Source organism: Nilaparvata lugens, chromosome 11 (genome assembly GCF_014356525.2).
Source record: "Nilaparvata lugens isolate BPH chromosome 11, ASM1435652v1, whole genome shotgun sequence".
In the NCBI taxonomy this organism is placed as follows: Eukaryota; Metazoa; Arthropoda; class Insecta; order Hemiptera; family Delphacidae; genus Nilaparvata; species Nilaparvata lugens.
In genome coordinates, this window is record NC_052514.1 from 27,057,507 (window position 1) to 27,077,598 (window position 20,092).

General features: G+C 33.1%; 1 protein-coding gene and 1 long non-coding RNA gene across 2 annotated transcripts; one reads left to right on the top strand and one right to left on the bottom strand.

Annotated features, from left to right (window-relative positions):
• Positions 1–518: 518 nt before the first annotated feature.
• LOC120353600 lies at positions 519–3,920 on the top strand. The gene is made up of 2 exons (XR_005572490.1): positions 519–806; positions 3,404–3,920. It is a non-coding gene; the product is annotated as an uncharacterized LOC120353600 (long non-coding RNA).
• A 2,011-nt stretch (positions 3,921–5,931) lies between these two features.
• Positions 5,932–19,326, bottom strand: LOC120353598 (protein transport protein Sec61 subunit alpha). Its single transcript, XM_039438025.1, has 9 exons — positions 18,817–19,326; positions 17,978–18,045; positions 17,499–17,564; positions 16,641–16,851; positions 13,093–13,350; positions 11,720–11,886; positions 10,733–10,873; positions 9,018–9,266; positions 5,932–7,211 (listed from the first exon to the last, which is right to left on the bottom strand). Exons 1-9 carry the CDS (start codon positions 18,821–18,823, stop codon positions 6,948–6,950), a joined length of 1,431 nt encoding a protein of 476 aa, XP_039293959.1. The 5' UTR covers positions 18,824–19,326; the 3' UTR covers positions 5,932–6,947.
• Between the last annotated feature and the right edge of the window lie 766 nt (positions 19,327–20,092).

A 20,092-nucleotide genomic window follows, 5' to 3' on the forward strand; every position in this document is an offset into this window, starting at 1 on the left:
GAATTATTCATCATAAATCAGCTGATAATTGATTTCTCCATAATCCAAAATACTCTATTTGTTGATTCATTTGCGTTCAATGTGTTATCATCAGTTTTTTATGGCTAATCGTTCTATTGAGTTCTAAGGAGTTACTCATTGTCATAATCGTTAAACGGTGCTTTTCATTTCCACTTTTTGCTCTCAATTTAATGTGTTTGAGCTCCAAACACGGATCTTCTTAGCTAGAGGGTGAAAAATTTCACAAACATTTTACGTATTTTTTCTGACAAAAAATACGGTTAACAGAAACATAACTCTGCAGTAAGAACGACAGTTCTGAAATCGATTTTCTAAGATTACTAATATGTGGTGATTAAACTGGTTTACAAAATGTCTAAGGAGCCGGTCCTAAACTATGTTAGGATCAGGGTCGTATTAATACTTTATTAATATATCTTATTAAATATTTTCAATATCCCGATGGATGGTTTGGCATTTTTTAAAGATTTTTCCAATTAAAAACATCAACAGAAAATTAAAACATTTCATAACTTAGTTTTTAAACAACAATCCATTCTTCAATATATTATTCCTGTAATTATCTGAGTGTAATATTCATCGTGTTTGTTTTCAGGATGGATACTGTCACGCCAAAGGTCTGACCCCGACTGCCAAGATCTCAGGATTCGTAGACGTGACTCCAGAGAACGAGAATGCTTTGAAATTGGCTCTGGTTGAGAAGGGACCCATCTCCATCAGTATTGATGCTTCTCTCAGGTCTTTCTCCTACTATTCCCATGGAGTGTTCTACGATCCGCAGTGTGGTATGTTTCATTTCTTCACATACTTGATATTTATTCTCTAGTTAAGCTATTTGTAATTCCTGTTACTAGAAAATCATTTAAGGCTTTATTGTGTAACACTCGAAGTTTCTGGACATGGAAATAATCTAATTCCATGGTGAACATCATGGAATTCTACCTTGCTAACATCATAGATTTTTAGAAATCTATTGAATACCTTAATAATTTAATTCCAGTAAACCAATAAGCTCTTGCTTCCTAGTGAATTCTGTCATGATTTTTGTACTCTGCCACTATACATGCCGCATTAGGAGATAGCTTCTAGCTAACAAATAAAGAATCCAGAAACTAACAATGTAATCCAGAAACCAACTGTTTCGTATAGAATCTTCCATATAGAATCAATAGAAACTGACCATATAGAATCGTCATGCGATCCTATATCATCAATTTATTGTAAACAAAGATTATACTAGTTGTCACATTGATATTAAATATTAATCTTATACAGATGCCAAATGTTCAATATTTGATTGATTGTGCCAGAAATCTTTGTTGAATAGATCCATGTGCATTATTATTATTCACATGAAGTTTTCAATTACTGATTAGGGAAATTTCTTTATGGTAGTAGCATCTACGGGTCGTTTGTATAAAGCAGGGTAAACTCAATTCTGAACAGCAGATGGATTTCATCCATCATCTTAAACCATGGTTTTATTCATTGTAATAATTATTATATTATGTGATTTTTTTGAACCAAGTTTCATTTATTGTAATGTGATACATTTTTACTTTCCTTGCCCTACTACCATAGGTAAGGAAAGTATTGCTTTCCAAAAAAAATTAAGGTACCCCAATTTCAAGTTTTCTATACGTTTCAAGGTCCCCTGAGTCCAAAAACATGATTTTTGGGTATTGGTCTGTGTGTGTGTATGTGTGTATGTGTGTGTGTGTGTGTATGTGTGTGTGTGTGTGTATGTGTGTGTGTGTGTATGTCTGTGAACACGATAACTCCATTCCTAATTAACCGATCGACTTGAAATTTTAAACTTAAGGTCCCTATACCATGAGGACCCGACAATAAGAAATTCAATAAAATTTAATTCAAGATGGCGGAAAAAATGGCGGATAATTACTAAAAAAACCATGTTTTTCACGTTTTTCTCGAAAATGGCTCTAACGATTTTCTTCAAATTTATATCATGGATAGCTATTTATAAGCCCTATCAACTAGCATAAGTCTCATTTCTGGGAAAATTTTAGGAGTTCCGTAATATTCTTGAGAAAAATGGCGGAAAATGACTAAAAAACCATGTTTTTCACGGTTTTCTCGAAAACGGCTCCAACGATTTTCTTCAAATTTATACCATGGATAGCTATTTTTAAGCCCTATCAACTGGCATAAGTTTCATTTCTGAGAAAATTTCAGGAGCTCCGTAATATTCTTGAGAAAAATGGCGGATAATGACTAAAAATCCATGTTTTTCACCGTTTTCTCGAAAACTGCTCTAACGATTTACTTCAAATTCATACCATGGATAGATATTCATAAGCACTATCAACTGGCATGAGTCTCATTTCTGGGAAAATTCCATGAGCTCCGTATATTCTTGAGAAAAATGGCGGATAATGACCAAAAACCAGGTTTTTCACGGTTTTCTCGAAAACGGCTCTAACGATTTTCTTCAAATTCAAGCCATGGGTAGCTATTCATAAGTCCTATCAAATGACATGAGTTTTTTCCTTGGAAAATTGCAGGAGCTCCGTAATATTCTTGAGAAAAATGGCGGATAATTACTAAAAAACCATGTTTTTCACGATTTTTTCAAAATAACTTGACCGATTTTTTTCAAATTCATACTCTGTATAGTTATTTATCAGCTCTATTAACTGGCATGAGTCTCCTTTCTGGGAAACTAATGGGGGGTCCACCTCATCCTTGAGAAATGGACTTTGTAACCTCCTTCTCGTGCATGAGGTAGGTAGGTAGAGCAGTTCATAAAAAGAACACATAGTCGAGATATTTCATCTGTAGAACAGCTGTTTTGACGACTTTAAAAAAATGACGACTAAAAAAATCATTGAATTTCACAATTTACACAAAGGAAAAAGTACTCTGAAAACAATTATATATACACATATACAAAAGTCTGATCGTAGTTTCGAATATGAGCAAGGAAAGTTGTGTGAGTGTACCACACCAGATTTTTGAGTTTGAAACAGCTGTTACGATTTAATTCAAACCCTAACCGTAAGAAAGATGAGATAGTATCTCATAATATTATTCAATATTCAACATTCAATATCAAAGTAAAATATATCATTTTAGAGTTAACATGAGGATACCAGTCTCACTTTTAGGGAATAGTATGCACTTTCAACCCAGTGTTGAGTGTAGCTATTCCGGAGTCGCTCGACAATGACAATCGCTCTCATGGCTGGGCTGTGGGCTCTCAATACAGGGATAGACAGACCCACACAAGTTGGCTTAGCTTGCTAGGCTCATATTAGCGTGTAAAAGCATTTCGCCGTCCTTCATGGGAAAAAGACTCAATACAAAATCAGTATTTCTATGATTATCAACCTTGGTATAAATTGTTAATTTGTTTTGCTAGGAAACACAACTGACAAGCTGGATCATGCTGTTGTGCTGGTTGGCTACGGAAAACTGGCAGGTGAACCCTATTGGCTGGTGAAGAACTCGTGGTCCAACTATTGGGGCGAAGAAGGCTACATTCTCATCTCACCCAAGGACAACAACTGCGGAGTTGCGTGTGCCCCCACCTATGTCGTTTTAGATTAGATTTTATTCACATTTCATCCATGAAAACTCAAGATAACATAATTCATTCATTCAATTTGATGATGCTTTTGAATTCTAAATTCAATGCGATAATGTTTTAGAATCTTTCAAGTCTGATATTATTATTTTAATAAGTCTCGAACAATACGTGAGAATCAAGTTAGTTTAGAACGTAGCAATAACATTGAAACAATTTTTGCTCAAAAGAAGATTCATTTTTGATGCGTGATTATTTAATATTCTTGAATCAAACGTTTTTAGTTGTTAGGTGTTTTAATTGTGTCATACTCGAACATTGTAAGTTTGAATAAAGTGATATTTTTACAATGTCTAGTATTTTATCATTCGAAATCACCCAATAAATAATTAGGAATCTTGATATTTTATTTGATTTACGGTGATTCTTTAAGTTTTCCAATGTCAATAACTCTTGCTAAACATGAGCAATGGAAATTATCAAACAGATATGTAATGGATATGTAACAGAAATTATTATTGTTCATGATAGCATAGTTTTTCCCCGCTAATTGATAAATGTTTTTAATATTGTTTTGGAGATTCGAGAGTAGAGAATTTCAGAGATGATGATAATAATAATTATTTTGAATGTCCTGTCCTGGCTGGCCAAGGTCTGGTGTCAAGAGTTTTCAAGTAGCACCTGATCAATTTCATTTCAAAAATGATTCCGTTGGATTTCTGTTGATATCTAAATTCAATTATTGAATTTTTAATAGATTTGTAAGTACAAATATTATTATCAGTTTAAAGAAAGAAGCTCAGTTGTAAAGGAAGATAAGTTTAAGAGGTGTCTTTCATATGCTCATTTTCTAGAGTATTTTGAGGGACGGGAGGGAATACACACTGACACTATCCCCCTCGTATAGTTTGGGCCTAACCATTCGAGAGTGCAGTGTGCAGATGTCAAAGTAACTAAAAATGATAAAAACAACGTGACTGATTAAATAATTAAATTTACATCCTCACTATCTTGATTGTTGAGTTTTGCGTTAGTTATGGCCAATTTTCGTATTATATCAGTTTCGATTGAATAAGAGGTTGAAAAGTTGCGATCATCTTTTGACATCAACTACCGGTATGCATAAATTTTCATAAAAGATTTCTAAACTGAAATGAATTAATTATCTAATTTTGAACAAGGTCATTTGAAGGGGACATCTAATATGTCTCTAGATTAGATTTTTTAATCATTAAAAGCTCTCCATCATTGGATGTCATAATATGCAACCCCTTGAAATTGATAATTGAAAAAAGCTAGCCAAGATGGTGTTTTATATCTGCATTCAAACTGACCCCAGTCAAGCAAATAGATAATTTATCTATAGAAATGAATTTACAAGGAAAATATAATTAGCCATCTATATGACTATATCAGTTGCTTAACAATATCATTGTAACATTGTTAGGCGGCAAACTATGAAGTTCAATATAGTATATTATAATAAAAGTATTAGTGACTTAGCCAGGAACTCGGTTGTACAAAAGCCTGTTAAATTTTTAATGGTATATGTACCATTTAGAGAAACCTCAGATTAGTTACTGTGGCATTTAAAAATGATTACAATTTAAGAAGCCTTTGGACAACTGAGCCTCAATCTTGTAATTTAATTTTATTCTTCAAACTCTATTATTCAAATAAAATATTGCCAGTATATTTTGTTGAATAGAAAACCAAACTCTCCATTTTTTTCCAAGTATTTTGGAAATCGAATAATACTCGTACAGTAAGTCTCACTGCAGTGAATTCTTGTCCAAGTTAAATGCATGAATCCTGTTCGTTGAAAATATCAATCAAGAGTTTGGTGCTATCTTGCTAGATTACAGATTCATGAAATTATTTTCACTTTTGTTCTAGCAATAGATATAAACCATTTTACTGGTTTTCCAATTTATTTTCTAAAGATAGTTCAGTCATGAGAAAAAGGCCATCTCCCTTATACTGCTGCAATTTAAACTAAATCATCTAGATAAAGAATTGTTACAATACCTACGATTTTGATAACAGTGGTGAATACTCTTGGTACTTATGTAGGCACATAGAAGAAGAAATGGATACAATCATTGATTGTGACATTTTTGTAGACTATGATCACAAGATAATGGAATTGTATTGAAAATTGTCAAGAGTAAGTAAATTTTATATCAATCATTCCAACTTGAAGTACTTTTATTCAATACTGAGATTCACTTCAAACTGTCAGCATTGGATGAATGGGAAGCATTGATGTTACTTATAAGGAATGCTGATAGTTTAAAGTGAACTATGGTACCAATATATGAGAGATAGGGGAACAGACATGAACATAATAAAACGATAAAAAATTTCATGGCGAGAAATTTTATTAATAATAAAATGAGAAATAATTTGTTCATTTTATCTATTTTTTTCTGCACCATCACGAGGATATCGATCTCTATAATGATTTTTCATTTACACCAAACTCTTATACAATTCAAAGCTCCTTATAAAAAGTACATTCAACAATTAGATGTAGGTTACTTATATATACAATAAGTGATTTTGACAAGAAGGATGATGATTATATACAGTCGAGAAGATAAGTTGGGAGATACTAATATCTAAAATTTAAGATCTAATTCGAAAAATCAATGAGTATTATTAGTAAATTGCATTCGTTACAAACAAAAATCTTCACAGAAGATTGTTGTGGAATTGTAATCTTTTGAATTTTTCGTTTTCAATTCATCAACTTTTTGGAGACTTTAGAAACATTTGTGGTTAATTTTAAAGATAACCAAACAACATGTTGTTTTCAACAACAGAAAATAAATATTCACAACTAATGATGACGTTATTTTCCTTCAAAATTTGTGCTTTTTGTTTTTGAAGACAGAATTAATTGAGATGTGAATAATATATTTTTAAATGTATTGACACAATGAATAAGAAACTAGTAAAATGCAAATTATCAGTATATTGTTGAAGGTATACGATTAATAATTATATCATTTTTAATCTAGATAATCTGTTTTGTTTTGAAAATACATACGATTGATAAACTTTAATTCAAATAACAATCAACACCTTTTATGTTATTGAGAGTTGATCTTGAAGAATAAATTAAATGCAAATAGCTTAAAAATACAACAATTATGTTATTGAAAAAAGGTATGATCTAGAAGACTCAATTAAAATGCAAGTAATATCTTTTGTTTTTGAAGGTGAGATGGAAAATCAATTTAAATGCGAATAATATCAAGGTATGACAGACAATAACAAACTTTATAAATAAATACGGTTTATTGATATAAATAAGATATCAATTATGTAACGATCAAGTAAAAAAAAAAAACAAACCTACACTAAGTTGAGATGTTTAGAATAGGAGGGTGCTCATGCCGCCCATTTCACTCTGTTCCCTGACGAATATCTCAAAGTACTGATAGATGATGGTGACAGCGAGCAGGATTCCGGTGCCAGAGCCGATGGCTCCCATGAAGTCGGCCAGCACTGAGAGGGCGCCAATGCAGAGGCCTCCAAAGGCGGCTGCCGTCGGGATGTACCTGTTCAGCTCGTGGATCATTGAGTTGTCGCGGTGGCCACGCATCACCATCTGCTGTTCTTTCAGTTGCTTGGCGACCTACAAACAATGCAAAACATGGGCACTTTAGTGCAAGAAAAATAGAAAGTCGGCGCACAGACACATTGACTCTAATAAACTTAAAATCAAGCACAGCAACAGACGGAGGAGAAAATACCTCCGAATGTTGCAACATTTACAGAGTTCCGCCTGTCTGTACAGTAAGTCTGCTCACGTCTGCATGCAGACGTTTGATTTTTCTCAATCTTTCTGCATACGTCTATCTGTTGCTGTGTGCGTTCGCCTTAATACAGACTGTTGGCAAAAAATACTGAGCAACAGACACCTTGATTCTGATTATAATAATCAATCATGTTGCAGAAAAACCACCGATTCAAATAGCCAATACTGCTACTAGTAGTGTTGTGGCTATGGCTAATAGTCTACTATACTACACTCTCTACTACTAGCGCTTCTATTCCCCGGATTTGTTTGGTAAGGTGCTCGCAATTCACACAGAAGTGGCGTTGACTTTTGTCACTTCTACGCCACTCTTATATAAACACATGATCCAATGCACACAGTGACGTGGCACCATGTCTCTTCTGTTTGCATTGAGCCATATGTTTATACAAGGTGCGCCAGAGAAACTTACTTATTTGAAAAGTCAATAACAACAAAAGTACTTCAGATATTGTTTTAATCTTTTTTATATGAGAATACAATATCTCAATTTTTTTCCATGCAGTCTTGAAAATGAGATCAGACCAATAGCGAGACCCCCATTACGCATATACACTGATGGAGTCGATTTTTGAAATTTCGTTGCAGTTTATCAATCGAACGCCTGGGAAAACGCACAACTGACTGCCTCACTCTTTCGACATTTTCTGGAGTTCTGATGGTTCGTTGAAGTCCATTTCTGAGTTTAGCGACACTTCCACACTCCTGAAATGAGTTAACCCACGACAGAATCGAATTATGGGGGGAGGAATTCCCCGAGTCTGTGGGGAGGAATTTCAAATCGAGCGCGGAAGGTGATCGACCATTAGAAAAGTAGCTCTCAACTGCGAAGGCCCGCTGCTCTCTAGACCAGAGCATGATGGATATTTACTTGAGGGATGATAAACTTGAGAACTTCCCCCTTCAGATGCGCCCCCTCCTACCCCTCTACACGACCAATTCAACGTACAAGATTTTTTTCAAATAAGTAAGTTTCTCTGGCGCACCTTGTATAAAACGTGAAAAAAGTTCATGTCACATTCGCGCCATACACTACTTCTGTGTGAATTGGGCCTTACACTATCAAATATTTTATTAAAGATCTTTGATGGTGTAATAGGTAATCTTTTATTAAACTTCTGATAGCCTAATAGGGAATCAAATCTTTGATGAAAGGCGGTGGAAGATATTATTTATAAAATATCTAGGCTCAGTTACGCAAAAGCCTGTTAAATTTTGACCGTGATTAAATGCCATGTGAACCAATAAGAGAAAGCGTTTTTGAAAAGAAGGCGTCTCTAATTGGTTCACTAGAGAAGCCTTCTTTTCAAAAAAGATTTCTGTGATTGGTTCTCGTGGCTTTCAAACATGATTAAAATTTAACAGGCTTTTGTACAACCAGACCTTAGTATAGTCATGGGCCAGGTATCCAAGTGTTTTCAAACAAATAAGGTGTTATTCTCAACTTTTGGATCAGAGCTACTGTTAATTATCAAGAAATAGAAAATAAAAAATCTAAGTACCCCTTTCAAAAATTTTTACTCACAACATGTTTCAATTTGGATTTTTTATTTCTTGGTGATATTCTTGTAATGAAAAAAAGTATGAATAAGAATTTCCTGATAAAGAAAATAGTAAACTCACATCCTTAGCTGATGAGCCAGACACCTCGATCCATGTTTTGGAGAAGAACGCACAGGAGCCGAGCATGAAGACAATGTAGAGAACGGCGTGGATGGGGTCCTCGAGGATGTGGCCGAGGTTCTCCGGCGGCGACAGGTAGTAGCAGAGGCCACCCACAGGGTAGGCACGGGCCGGGCCACCACCACCCACGTCCGCCCACACGCCCAGCAGGTTCACAAACACGTTCCCGTGGAACTTCACTGCCAACATCTAAGCAAACACAATCAATTATTGCAGAAAAGTATCAACACTATTAATTATTATTGCAAACAGGTATGACAATTTGAGAAAAAAGTATGAACATTAAAGAGAATGGAGATTCACTGCCACCATCTGTGCTATGCAACAACAAACACTGTTAATTATTGCAAAAAATATGCGAATGTGAAGATCGTGGGAATTTCCACACCATTATAGAGAGATTCGCGTTATAAAGTCAGCACCTGACAGCAACATTTGTGTAGATATCCTCGAATGTCATTAGACAAAGCAGATAGCTCTATCCTTTTCTAGCTCCGCGAAGTTGTCTGATTTTTTATACCATGTATAGCCTAAATATAATTAATCACCAGAAAATATCATCTCAATTATATATTAAAATCATTGAAGAAATTTTTTTCTAGACAAAAAATATAATTGATTGTAATTAACAAGAATAAACAATTAATATTATAATCAAATATATTGAGAATGCTATCTACTATAAAAGGCAGTGGCAAGGAAGAGAATCGGCAACCCTGCCAGACTTTTCCTATACAGTGAATCTCGCTAGAAAATATTTGAATCTGGACTGTATTAAGTTTATAAATTGGAAAAGGGCATTTTAACACACAATGATTTTGCAACGACACGACACTCAAATTGTAGTCCGATTGTCCAACAGGATCTGGATTGGTCAAATCTGCCAATCGAAGGTAATTCTGGCTGTCGTGTCATTGTTAAATCGTTGTGTGAAAACGGCGGTTGAGAAAGTTTTGAGCATGTGCCTTTTCTCAAGAATAATGATGAGCTGAATAAAAGACTCGTGGTATAATGGTAATTGGTAATAGTGGATGATTTGTTCAAGGACTTGAGTACATTGACGATAGAATAGTTGAAGAGATAAATTTTGCTTATAGCTACCTCATTAGCTCAAACTTCTAGATAAGCTAAGTGATTATAATTTACTCTCAATTCATCTTTTTCAGAATAATGATTTAGTGTAAATGTGGATAAAAAGTTAATGTCCATAACCTAAATAATTGTACATTATTCATGTAATCATGAAAATAAGTTTAGGTCAATTGACTAGTTCTTCTTTTCCTGATTTCTTTTGCCTGATTAAGTATGTGAATTAAATGTTAAATAGTTTTGTCTTATCGAATGTTAATTGTACTTCAAGTTCTTATGTAAGCCAAATCCATTGGTTCTTAAAGTTTTCAGATTGTTCATGGCACTATCTTCCAATGTGTGAACACTTCAATTAGAAGCAATGTACTACATTATAATTCGTATATTATAGTGATAAAAAATGCAATTCTATTCTAATTTGGAATGAGTTTTCAAAACCAAAACTATGATAAATCCTACCCATTCTATTACTGAATAGGTATTATCGTAAATATATATTATTGAATAATGAATCAATTTGTTTTAGAATACATACATAACTAAAATATTACAGCAAAAAGTCTCACCTGTGATATGACATACAAGTTGGACACGAGAGCAGACTGGAGAATGATTGGAATGTTGGATGTGTAGAAGAGTTTGATTGGATAGCTGCTGTATTGACCTCTGTATCTGGCTGACTTGATTGGAAGATCTACTCTGAATCCCTGCAAACAACACACAATTATAACATACCGGTAATCAAACCTTTGTCTTCAAAAATAATTTTTAGAAGATAATGATTACAAGTACTGATGAGTTAAAAACAATTATAACATAATCACTAAATAATGACAAATTTCAATTTGACAAATAAAATTTGATTTTATTTTTATTTGAAATAAGAAAATGAATAGAGAAAATTATAAAACAATGTACAGAGCAATAGTTTGTCCACTTCTTAAATTTGTCACTCTAACGTTTCATTTTATTGAAACAATAAGTGCCGTTTGCACAGTGTCTGTTTAAAAAAATATATCAATTTTAACTGGATTAGATACATATGAAGTCAAGTTTGTTATAATATGGTCTTAATCTTCAAAAATCAAAGATAAAGTCCAAAAGATTGCAATTTGTCAGTGTTATTACAACTGATTCAATAAAACATATTCTCGCCATCTTAACTCTTAGCACGCAAGAGATTCGTGCCAAGAATTAACATGTAGTTAATTTCATGGTTCAGTATAAGAAAATTGAATTAATTATGAGAAGGAATTGGATCAAATCCTTAATTCAAATTAAATTTAATCCCTTTCTCAACTAAATATTACTTAATAACCAATTGGATTTGCTATAAAAAACACACATTTTTATCAAGTACCTGGACACACAGAGAGCGATATGCGGGCATCTATCAAAGCGGTCTTAGGTATCTATATCTATATCCTCTCAAGACCGCTTTTAACGCTGGCATCGGAATGCTCTGAGTGTCCAGGCCCTTAGTTATATCTCCACGTTTTTCGAAACTGAATGAACTGATAGTATTAAAAGCATTGATATAATAATTATTTTACCTGGAAGTATATGACTATAGCAAAGACGAAGATGGTGGCAAGGAGGTTCATGAGGTTGGGCAGGTTCTGGCGGTAGAAGGCCTCCCTGAGGGCGCGCACCTTATCCTGGCGAGTGGCCAGCAGGTGGAACAGCGCGATCACTGCTCCCTCGAATTCAGTTCCGCGACCTAAAAAACAATAGACTCAAGTAAAAATGTGCTCAGACAACAATAATCTTGAAATAGTTTCGATCAGGCAAAACTTTGCAGTGAAATTGTTAGTTGAAAATTACTTGAAGCGAAGAAACATAAACTATTTTTTCGAACTATTTTAATCAAAATTTGGGAAAGGGACAGTCTTGAGCAGAGCCTGTTGGCCCTCTCCCAATCATTCATGGTTTTTGTATATTTTTAATGTAAATAAACAAACAAGTGAGCATTTCCAAATAATGTTCTATTCAATTTCATTAACTTAGATATAATATTATGATAAGGATAGTGCATTTATTGCAATGTAACAAATGGTTACATGCATATAAAAGGACATCGTTAAAATCATAAGTGAAAGTAATTCAACAGTTTCTAAAGCAAAGATAACATTTTCCTGGCATATGATGTATTATATTGACGCTGTTCCTGATGTACCTGTACATGATTATGAATAGAATTTTTTCAATCCAACATTATAAACTGTACAAAAACAGTATAAACAAAATATCAGTGCTCACCATTAATTTACAAATAATGTAGTTGTATTATGAAAAATAGAACATGAATAATTATTTATCCACGTTTTAGGATTACTCAAGTTTAATTGAATAAAATAGTACTATCGAGTATTGTGTCTTGTTAAAAAACAATGTTTTGACAATCATGCCATTTTCGAAGGGAGAAATTAATTATTTATAGAATTGAATGACATCATTGCCGAAACGTATAAAAAACGACAAGAGAGTATTAGTTCATTGAAATGAAAAAATAGATATAAATAAAATACAATAAGTTTTACAAATATCTTATCGAAAATTGATAGTTCTATTCCGAAAAGTAACTTACAAGATCAATGACTATAAATTTAGACTAATTATTATTGAATCGTCTTTTTACTACAATATGAGACAAAAATCTTTATTTTTAGTAGGCCTCTATAAATGTATCTAATATTGTTAAAAGTGAAAATTGTTAATGTGAATATGATGAACATAATATCCCACCCCACTTACAGTAATTTTGATGGACTAAATTTAGGAAGAGAAGAAGTTATGGGCTAGCGCCTATTTTTTCTCTCCAATATTGTATAAGATGTTTGATCGAAAAAATAAATAATATTGAGTGATAGCAGAAGTTTTGGGCAATTGGCCTTCTAGATTTCAATTAGGTTGATTGTTGACTGACCAGTGTTGACAGTGGCAGGACTGAATGCCTTCCAGACGATGGTCTCGCAGATGTTGGTGGCAATGAAGAGCGAGATACCCGAACCGAGACCATAGCCCTTCTGCAGCAACTCGTCCAACAGTAACACAATGAGTCCGGCCACAAACAGCTGGATGATGATGAGCAGACACACTCCGGCGCCGATCTCGGCCGGGTCGCCGTACATGCCTGTCATCACGTACACTATCGCCTGGCCCACCGTTATCACCATGCCGAACACTAAAACACAAACACAACAAGATTATAACTATCTCTCACAGATCAATCTTAGGTTGGCCAGTAACGGTAGAACAAGCATGATAAAACTGCAAGTCATGCATGTTTATCATGCACATACACATGTTCTTAATGCATGTTCATCATCAGCGAGAGGCTTATAACATAAAATGAACAACCAATAATAATAATAAATAGAACAATGAAAAATTATTACAAATTATAATGATAGAAGAATGATTTAACCTGAAATAGAGCAGCAGAGAAAAAAATCGGAGATACAAAAACCTAACATCAAAAATTTTGCTCTTAGCCTTTCGCTGTGATGACACAACAATGTATGTCGACTGTGTAACATGTATGTTTGTTCTATGGTTAGTGGCCAGCCTGACAAGAATTCAGCGAATTCTAATAATCATTGTTATGGTGACAAGACAAAATAAGAACTAATATAATACTTATATAAAAGTTCATTGACTGACCAAGACAACGACATGTCAGAATGACATGACAGAATTATTGTTAAAACGAACATACGACTAACTCAAGATTGATACAACTATATCATATATCGAATTACTATCGATATTACCAGTTCATTACAATCATTAAAATGATTCAATCTATAGCTGAGGATGCTCCTGTTCAATCAAATTGATTAACATCATTTTTTTCAATTTTTACCATACGCTAGAAGTCAAGGTAAAAAAATAATTATAAGATTTGATTTAATATTTATTCTCCTCCAATTTTTATACTGTAAATATTGGCAACAGGAAGAATATTCTATGAGAGTACCATACAAAAATGATTTGCCCATGCGGGAATAGAAGCACTTTATGTTTGTAAAATTCAACTAAGTATCTTAGTTGAATTTTACCCTCTTGAACAGAATACTAGAGCAATACCTCTTCTTTATCAGTACTTCCAGTTGACAGTAAAGGGTGGCATCACTATGAGAGTACACGTCTACCATAGAAGATAGGAAGCCTGGTTACTGATTTTTTTGTGCAAGATTCATGAAGGAAAGGACCATTATGAAATACGATAGCACGTCCAGAAAGTAAGTTCCGTTTCAATTTATATCCGGTGCAGTGCTGCGATCTCAGTTCCGCACATGCGCGGTAGACGCTCTGTATCAAGGAGAAGAAACGTGCGCCATTTGGAGATCGCTGTCAGCCAAGTACGTTTTGTTGTGCTTGTTTACAATGTCAGTGTTGATTGAAAATCCCGCCGCTTGTGAAATCAGGTCTGTGATTCGTTTTCTGAATGCAAGGAAAGTGAACCCAAGTGAAATTTATCGGCAAATTTGCGATGTTTATGGACAAAGTGCAATGAGTGATTCAATGGTGAGAAGATGGGTCTGTCAGTTCGACGGACGTAGTGATGTGCTTGATGAAGAACGAAGTGGGCGTCCATCTTTGGTTACAGAAGAACTGGTTCACGCGATTGATGACAAGATCCATGAAAACTGAAGGTTTACAATTAGTGCTCTCGCTATGGAATTTCCCCAAATTTCACGATCACTATTCCATGAAATTGTTACCGGAAAACTGAAATTTCGACAAGCTGAAAACGACGAGCTGAAAGAAACTGTTTCCAACAGGTTGAAGACACAGGCGGCAAATTTCTATGAAGAAGGCATACAGAAACTTGTGTCACGCTATGACAAATGTCTGCAAAATTTCGGTAGTTATGTGGAAAAGTAGTTTAAGAGTTGTAGAATTTTGTGCAATAAATAACTTTTCTGTATCTGTACACAATTTAATTTTATTACCAAACGGAACTTACTTTCTGGACCTACCACGTATTATACGAATATTGTTATTAGTAGGCCTATATATTTTTAAATTTAGTATTTATTCTATTTATTGTATATTATATTAATAATTTACTATATTTTTCAAATAAAATTCAAATCAAATCAGAAATTATAAATTACCAAATATAAATTGCAAAATTACCAATTATAAAATCACCAAATTATAAATTACAAAACACCTATTTCTCTTGGTGTTTTGTCAGCCCTTTTAAACACAGCCATCCCCGAATAATGTCCAAGGCATTTTCAATTTATTATATTGATAGAAGATATTGAGTAAAACAGCAATATTTTCAATTTACTAATATTCCAACATTTATAATATAATATTATTTTACATCTGTACTGACTGGCATAGTATTTAACGAGCGCCAACCCCTGAAGATTGTCGGTGAAGGGAAAGCACGCTTGACCATCAAGTATGAGGAGCTGGGTTCTATTCCCGCACAGGCAAATGATTTTTGAGTAGAAGATATATTATACTCATAGAATTTTCTTCCAGTTGGTCTTTTTGTTGTCAATATTTTCAGAAGAAAAAATCTCTAGGGTAGTTAATAGTAATTAATTTGGATTTTATAATATAATTATCAATCATTAGTTATTTTTGAGTACTTATGCATTAGTTTAAGATAAAAGATTGCCGTATTACAAAAAGATAAAAAATTGAATCATAAAATCAAAAGGAATAGTGTGATTTGTTGGAGTTTTTGGGCTACAAACTAAACAAAATACTGAAGAGTCTGTGAAAATTACTCCATTCAATTTTTGCCAAGTAGAAAACGTTTCACAAAAAATTTTGAGATCGTCAAGCACTTGGCACAACTACAAACTTACTTGATATTGGATAACGAATACTACACTTACATCAGAAAATGAAAGAAATTATGAGAAAATAGATATAATCAACTATTCACTTTCAAATACTTGAATTACGACATAGCAGTCTGATTATTATGAATAAAAGCTATCAGCTTCTACTCACGTTTGTGGAGCGCTTTCGGATGCTGGGCCCTTTTTCAGGTCAACACTCAGTGTTGAAAAAGGACCCAGCGTCCGTAAGCGCTCTCTATAAATGTGAGTAGAAGCTGATAGCTTTCAATCATAAAAATCGGTCTGCTATGTCGTAATTTGACAACAAGTATTTAACAAGCAGTTTGTAATGGAAAAAAATTGAATAATATTTTCTTCTTCTTTTTACCAGAATATAATATTATATGTCACATTTTCGAAAGAAGAATGCACTGTACCTACATAAAATGCTGGCAAAAAAGGGGGTACGGTACTTTAGAAAAACGTATATTACTGTCTAATATAAAGAGCTCATAGAACAAATAATCCATATTTTAAAAATGTCCAATAGCATGAAAATTCAAAGATAACACCACCCAAATTTTTCTGAAAATAATGATTGAGAAAACAAAACATTTTATTTTTCGACTATACAATGAGAATGCAATTTTGGAATGCTTACATTTTTGGGCACCGTTGAAGAGCGCTCGGTCTTTAGGCGTGTCTCCTACTTCTATAATCTTTGCACCAGCCAGAAGCTGCATGATTAGTCCCGATGTGACGATGGGCGAGATACCCAACTCCATCAGGGTACCTCTGTTCGAGGCTAGGATCACACGAATCCAGTAGAATGGATCGGCTGAGTCTGAACTCATGATTCCAAACAAGGGAATCTGTAAAAAATAACAGAGAAATAAATATAAAATCAGAAAAATATAAAATATAACTTATAAGTATTGATCAAACTCGTAAGACAATGTGGTTGTAATATATACCTTATAACCTGACAATTTAGATTGCAAATTGTGAGTCTATTTTTGCTAGCACTCATAACTATTCACTTCAATATTGTTCACATTGGAAATTGCTTTTTTACAATAAATATAATGAACTCGGTAGGTACCGTAGGCTAGTCGATTGACACAGCATTATAATGATATACTGTACCGTACAACAATTATTAAGACTTGTGTATTAGAACAGCATACGATGGTACTAGGCTACATCTTCGCCATATTTCCAATGTTTCTCATAAATTAGAGTTGTCAAAATAATTTTCAAAAATTGCTTATTAGAGCTGTTAATAAAGCTACAATAAAAATATAAAACTTTGATTTATCTCTGATTCAACCATGATAAAGTAATTTTTAATTTTTAATTTCTGTGCAATGGTCAATTGGTATAGAATTTTATATGCGAGAAGAATGAATACCGGTAAGTTAAACAGTTTATATTTTTAAACATTTTCGTAACACTAACCATCTCGACAACATTCTACAATATTGTACTTTTTTATAAGTAAAAGTTAATGAAGACTTACTTGACAGCAGACGAGGAAAATAAATAGTGTGATGGCTGTCCATAGTACTTTTTCTCTAAACTGGATCTGCAAAAAACAAACAAAATTATTAGGTTTAACTTATTGACATTAACATTAGGTAACTTATATAGATTAGTATATAAAATATAATTTACAAGTTTATTTATTTATTTTTATCTGATGAATATTACAGTAATGTCTTGTTTTACTCTACTCATTTTGTTTTATTCTTATGTTAAAACTTAATCAAAACAACGTTAAAATTTTCTAGTGACATTTATATGTAAAATAAAACATGCTATTGTAATTAATGTCAAGAATAGTTTTTTAAGACAGTTTAAGTTCTGGAATGAAAAATAAAATAATATGCTCAGACAAAATAGTTTACAGATATCAATATGGTTCATATACGTGATACAAAATGTATACATATAGGCATAGTAACAAAATAAGAATTTCAGGAAAAGCTGAATACTTACTTTTCTTTCAGGTTTGGCAATCTCAGGTAGAATACTACAGAACGGTTTTATAACTTCCAGGAACTTGACTGAAAAAATACACGATAGGTTATAACATATTGATATTTTTGGTTTTTTAAACAATCCAAGAATGATGGCCTAAATAGCTTTCTAGTATTTCCAATTTGAGAAGTGTCAAACTATATTTTCATTGGTAGCGATAAAATATTCAATAATATACCTATTATGCGCAGATCATGACTCCACACGTCATAAATGAATCAAACTTAAAAAAATAAAGGTATTCCTTATGGATGATAACTTATAGAATATTAAGAAAGGAAATCACTTGAGAGATAGGTCTATGCATTAAAGAGTATAGCTCTTGCAAATTAATGATGTAGAATATAAAGAAAGGGAAAGTAATGTGATAACCTAACCTACTGTCATAATACCAAAATTAGATAACATTTCATCAAAGACTTTAGAATCAAAAAAGAGTAAAACACTACAAAGATTAAATCTGTTCTATCTGGTAATTTAAAAACTAAAAAATAATACATGTATCATTCAAGGAAATTAAACAAATTGACTAAATCTGTTGACACAAGTCAATGACATAGTTTCTAAGAATTCAACTGGATTTCATATTGAAACAGAATTATACAAATGATATTAAATCAAACAGAGTAAGCGTGTGATAGTATTATACAAATTAATAATCAGAATAGGTTGAAATTTAGTAAGACAATGAATAATAGTGAAAGTTTAGATAGAATAAAACAGCCGAAATGTCAAGTCTAGGCTACTGTAATTATATGATTTGAAAAATACACTGATTTAAAGAAATATCTACTTACTGCCCATTTTGGTAAATGATCGTTGTATCTATGGCTTAATATTAAAGAAGTCCTGTCAAATAAATAGAAAAATAGTCACGTCCAATTTCATGCACAACTCATCTCACAGCGAACACATCTCCGAAAGACCTACTACAGCCGAATGTCGGTGGACTATTTGGTTACACGTAGCAGGTAACGGTTCCATAACAAGCACACGTAGATACCCGTTAACATATCCGGCCAAATTTTCCTGACAAATATTAAACTCAATTCTTAACAAAAAAATTAACTACAATAATTAATAAAACAATAAAATTCGACAATAGCGTCACAAGAATGTAACTCAAAGAAATCACTCAACAATGGAGTCTTTCTTGAAATTGTAACTTGAAACATATATTATTTTAAAACCAAATACTATTGGAGAGGAGTAAATAAATGATTTTTTGATGGATTTCAGTAAAATAATATATTGATACACTAGGAAACAAAACTTGAAAACATTGACAACTAAAAAGTTGAGATGTGTATTATTGCAGTTTTGTAGCGTCACAGTACAGTTGGCAACTGCTGACCGGGAAAATTTAAATGCACTGCAAATAGAAGCGCACAGTCTATTATAGTGGGAGTCAACGTTATAATGGCAGTAGAAAAAGATAGGAAACAGGGTTGCCGATTCTCAGCCTTGTCACTGCCTTCTATGGATGATAGCTGATTCCCGTGTATCTGATGTAATATTAACTGTTCATAACATAAAACTGTTCACTCTTGATATCTGCTTTGTTGAATGACAACAATAAACAAGGATAGCTACTACACCAATGTTAATAAAATAGGTACTGCTTGATATTATACCAGTAACGTTGACCTGACTTATATAGCCTACGGCTACGGTATATTTTTTGAAGAATATAATGAATTATTACTGTTAAAATTTTGTGTTGTGATGTCACTCGCAATCAATTTCAAGAAAATCAGTTGTCACAAGATAAGTAACTTTATTCATTCATTTATTGACGAAATAGAATAGCAAAACAGAACAAATTATTTTGAAAGACCTACTTATCTTTTGTCCCAATTTATTGAATGTCATAGCCAACATGGGCTATAATGATAATAAGTTGAAGCTCAAGTTTGAATTACATATTTCGCTTTTCGCCTATTTTCTTTCATAACTCACCTCATCGATTTACATACCGTATACATAAATACTTACATCATAGAGTGAAGAAAACTATATTATTATTTGGATCATATTGATTATTTCTGTCATCTCTGCTTACATTCTAAACCA